Source organism: Rhinopithecus bieti, unplaced genomic scaffold (assembly GCF_001698545.2).
Source record: "Rhinopithecus bieti isolate Rb0 unplaced genomic scaffold, ASM169854v2 scaffold_495, whole genome shotgun sequence".
NCBI classification, from domain to species: Eukaryota; Metazoa; Chordata; class Mammalia; order Primates; family Cercopithecidae; genus Rhinopithecus; species Rhinopithecus bieti.
Genome location: NW_016803120.1, coordinates 60,700 through 63,440, shown reverse-complemented (window position 1 = coordinate 63,440; position 2,741 = coordinate 60,700). Strand labels below are relative to the sequence as shown.

Sequence of the window (2,741 nt, the reverse complement as noted above, 5' to 3'; positions counted from 1 at the left end):
CGCCCGACGTCCTTCTGGCGCCTCTACCGCCCCCCAAAAGACTGTTTTCTAAAATCTGTTCGCCAGAGGCCCCACAGCCTTTCAGCTTTCCTCACGACCACCAAGCCTTCTTAGCTACCATTTCCCCACCCCCTCCTTAGGGCCCTCCAACCCCTTCCCCGTCACCGCCGCCATGCTTGCCACCCCGCCCCCTCCGGTCAGCCATCCTTTCAGACCCGAAATCCAGGCCTTCAGAGCCCACTGCACTCCCATTTCTCTCCAAACAGTACCAGGCATCCCGGCGGGAGGTCCCTCGCGCTCGAGCTAGAGGTCTCTGCACGCTCCCCAAGTCCCTCCAGATCGATCCCCAGGTCGCCGCTGTCGCCACCGCCGCCACCGGCCCCGAACTCCCCCTTTCCCGTCACGTCACACAATATCGGATCATCCATTCGCTGCCGCTGCCCGCCACTCAAGAACTCCCGTGGATGATAGGTAGCTGAGGCAGAGTGCTCCGCCCCACGTAAGAAAAAGGAACACGGCGGCGCGTTTCCATGGCAGCATGGACGTTGCAGGCCCTCCCCTTCAGTAGAGCCGGAGAATGACGGTATCCTTGAACCGAAGGGACCTTGAGAGGGCGTAAAATACCCTCCCTGCTTCCAGGACGATTGCATTTACCACTACTCAGACATTTCAGAACCTCTACCTGCTTTTTCTCGTCCCATGCCCCTTAATCCCCGTCCCTCACCCTCTTTCCTGGAAAAGGAGAGAGTTTCCCAGCTTTCTCATAACAGGGCAAAGAAGAAGCGGCTTGAGGACGGCTAGTATTTCAGAGCTGCTGAAAAGAAGAGAAGAGACTCTTCTTTGACACTGGGTTAACCTGTGTCAATGAGGATCCCTTTTGTGGGCCTCTACCCTGAATCCAGGGGCCTGACATTACGTCTCTGCCAGGGCGTTTTTAGTTTTTGTTTGTTTTTACATTGTATGAGGGCTCCAGTAAGCCATATTTCTTCCCATTGCCCTTTTCAGCCTAGGACGTATTTCAAGCTTCACATTTGTTTATCGTTGCCTTATCTTTTGTGGGACTGCCTACAGAGACTACAGCCCCAGACATATTTTGCACCTCCCATTGAGAGAACTGAGCAGTGTCATTCTCAAACTCCATGGTAAAGAGAACAGCTGCCACCCCTTCTAACTAGATGCCCTCAAAGATAGCTCCAAGCCCAGAGATTCTATTATCCTAATTATGGTGCCAGGGTCTTAAAGAGGGTGTGGCAGCTGTGACGAGTCTTAATGAACTAAGCCCCACGAGGCATATGTGTTTGTTTTTTTGTTGTTGTTGATGGGTGTGGGTATGTTATTTAAGTGGCAGTTGGATCCAGGATATAAGTCTAGCCAGAGCAGCTGTCAATAGGGAAAGCACCTAGCACAGTGCCAAACATATACACAGTAGGCATTCAATAGAAGGCAGTTTTCTCTTTCTACCCCAGGCTCAGATTTATTTCAGCACAGCCCAACCATGATTCTCCATTTCCAGAAATGCCTTATTCAGCACTTGATATAGGCAAAGCTGAAGTAGAGCTTCCTACCAATCTTCTCACTGCTGCTATAAATTACAGTGATCATATTCTCCAAACCAAAATCAAGGCATGTTGTCTGAATACATGTTACTTATGGGAACAAAAGGACTGACTCCTTGAAACTGTCCTGAAAAATCTAGAATCTATTACTGCTATAACTGGAATATAATTATGGTCCCCAGAATGTTTTATTAGTGGAGCTAAAATGAAATGGACCACACAGAGACGCATCTCACTTCTTAATCTTAAAATCATTTATAATTGACTGTTTTCATACTCCACTCCTAAAGCTGCAGAAAACCAGTGACTAAACAAATCTAATACTTAAAGGCCAGGTTAGATCAATACTAACTACACTAGATGGATAAAGTGAGTTCATCTGCTCTATTTGAGAGGGCACAACCAACCAGGTCCTGTTATGAGTAAATCATGACCTTGAGTCCCATAAAAATCCCCCAAAGTCACCATTTTTTTGCTTTTCTTCTCCAGCCTGCTTCTGCTTCCTCCACAAGTGAGACACAAATAAACAGATCTCTTTGATTACAAGACAAGTTGGTTTGTCAGAACTCATAAAATGGCTGGGTGCAGTGGCTTACACCTGTAATCCCAGCCCTTTGGGAGGCAGACGCAGGTGGATTGCTTGAGCCCAGGAATTTGAGACCAGCCTGGGCAACATGGCGAAACCCCATCTCTAAAAAATATACGAAAAAAAAAATTAGCTGGGTGTGGTGGCATGTGCCTGTAGTCCCAGCTACTCAGGAGGCTGAGGTGAGAGCATCTCCTGAACTAGGAGGCAGAGGTTGCAATGAGCCAAGACTGGAACACTGTGCTCCAGCCTGGGCAAGAGAGTGAGACCCTGTCTGAAACAAACAACAATAATAAAAACCTAAAAACCGCCAGGCACAGTGGCTCACACCTGTAATCCCAGCATTTTGGGAGGACGAGGCGGGCAGATCATAAGGTCAGGAGATCCAGACCATCCTGGCTAACACGGTGAAACCCCGCCTCTACTAAAAATACAAAAAATCAGCTGGGCGTGGTGGTGGGCTCCTGTAGTCCCAGCTACTCAGGAGGCTGAGGCAGGAGACTTGCTTGAACCCTGGAGGTGGAGGTTACAGTGAGCCGAGATCGCGCCACTGCACTCCAGCTGGGGCAACAGAGCGAGACTCCATCTCAAAAAAAAAA

The 2,741-nt window shown here is 49.0% G+C and overlaps 1 protein-coding gene across 4 annotated transcripts in view; it reads right to left on the bottom strand.

The window, feature by feature from the left end:
* TP53BP1 (tumor protein p53 binding protein 1) overlaps positions 1 to 2,741 on the bottom strand; it is a 110,507-nt gene that overhangs the window by 86,386 nt on the left and 21,380 nt on the right. For 2 of the 4 annotated variants that reach the window (XR_001882270.1, XR_001882287.1), the window contains exon 1: positions 270 to 411. The exons of 1 other annotated variant lie outside the window; for it this stretch is intronic. Coding sequence is in view for 1 of the 3 variants with exons in the window: in XM_017856260.1 (XP_017711749.1) it covers positions 270 to 276 (7 nt within the window). In the remaining 2 variants the exon portion in view is untranslated. Of the gene's footprint in view, positions 1 to 269; positions 412 to 2,741 lie in introns of those variants that run through there. One more of the 4 variants, XM_017856260.1, reaches the window with a different exon arrangement.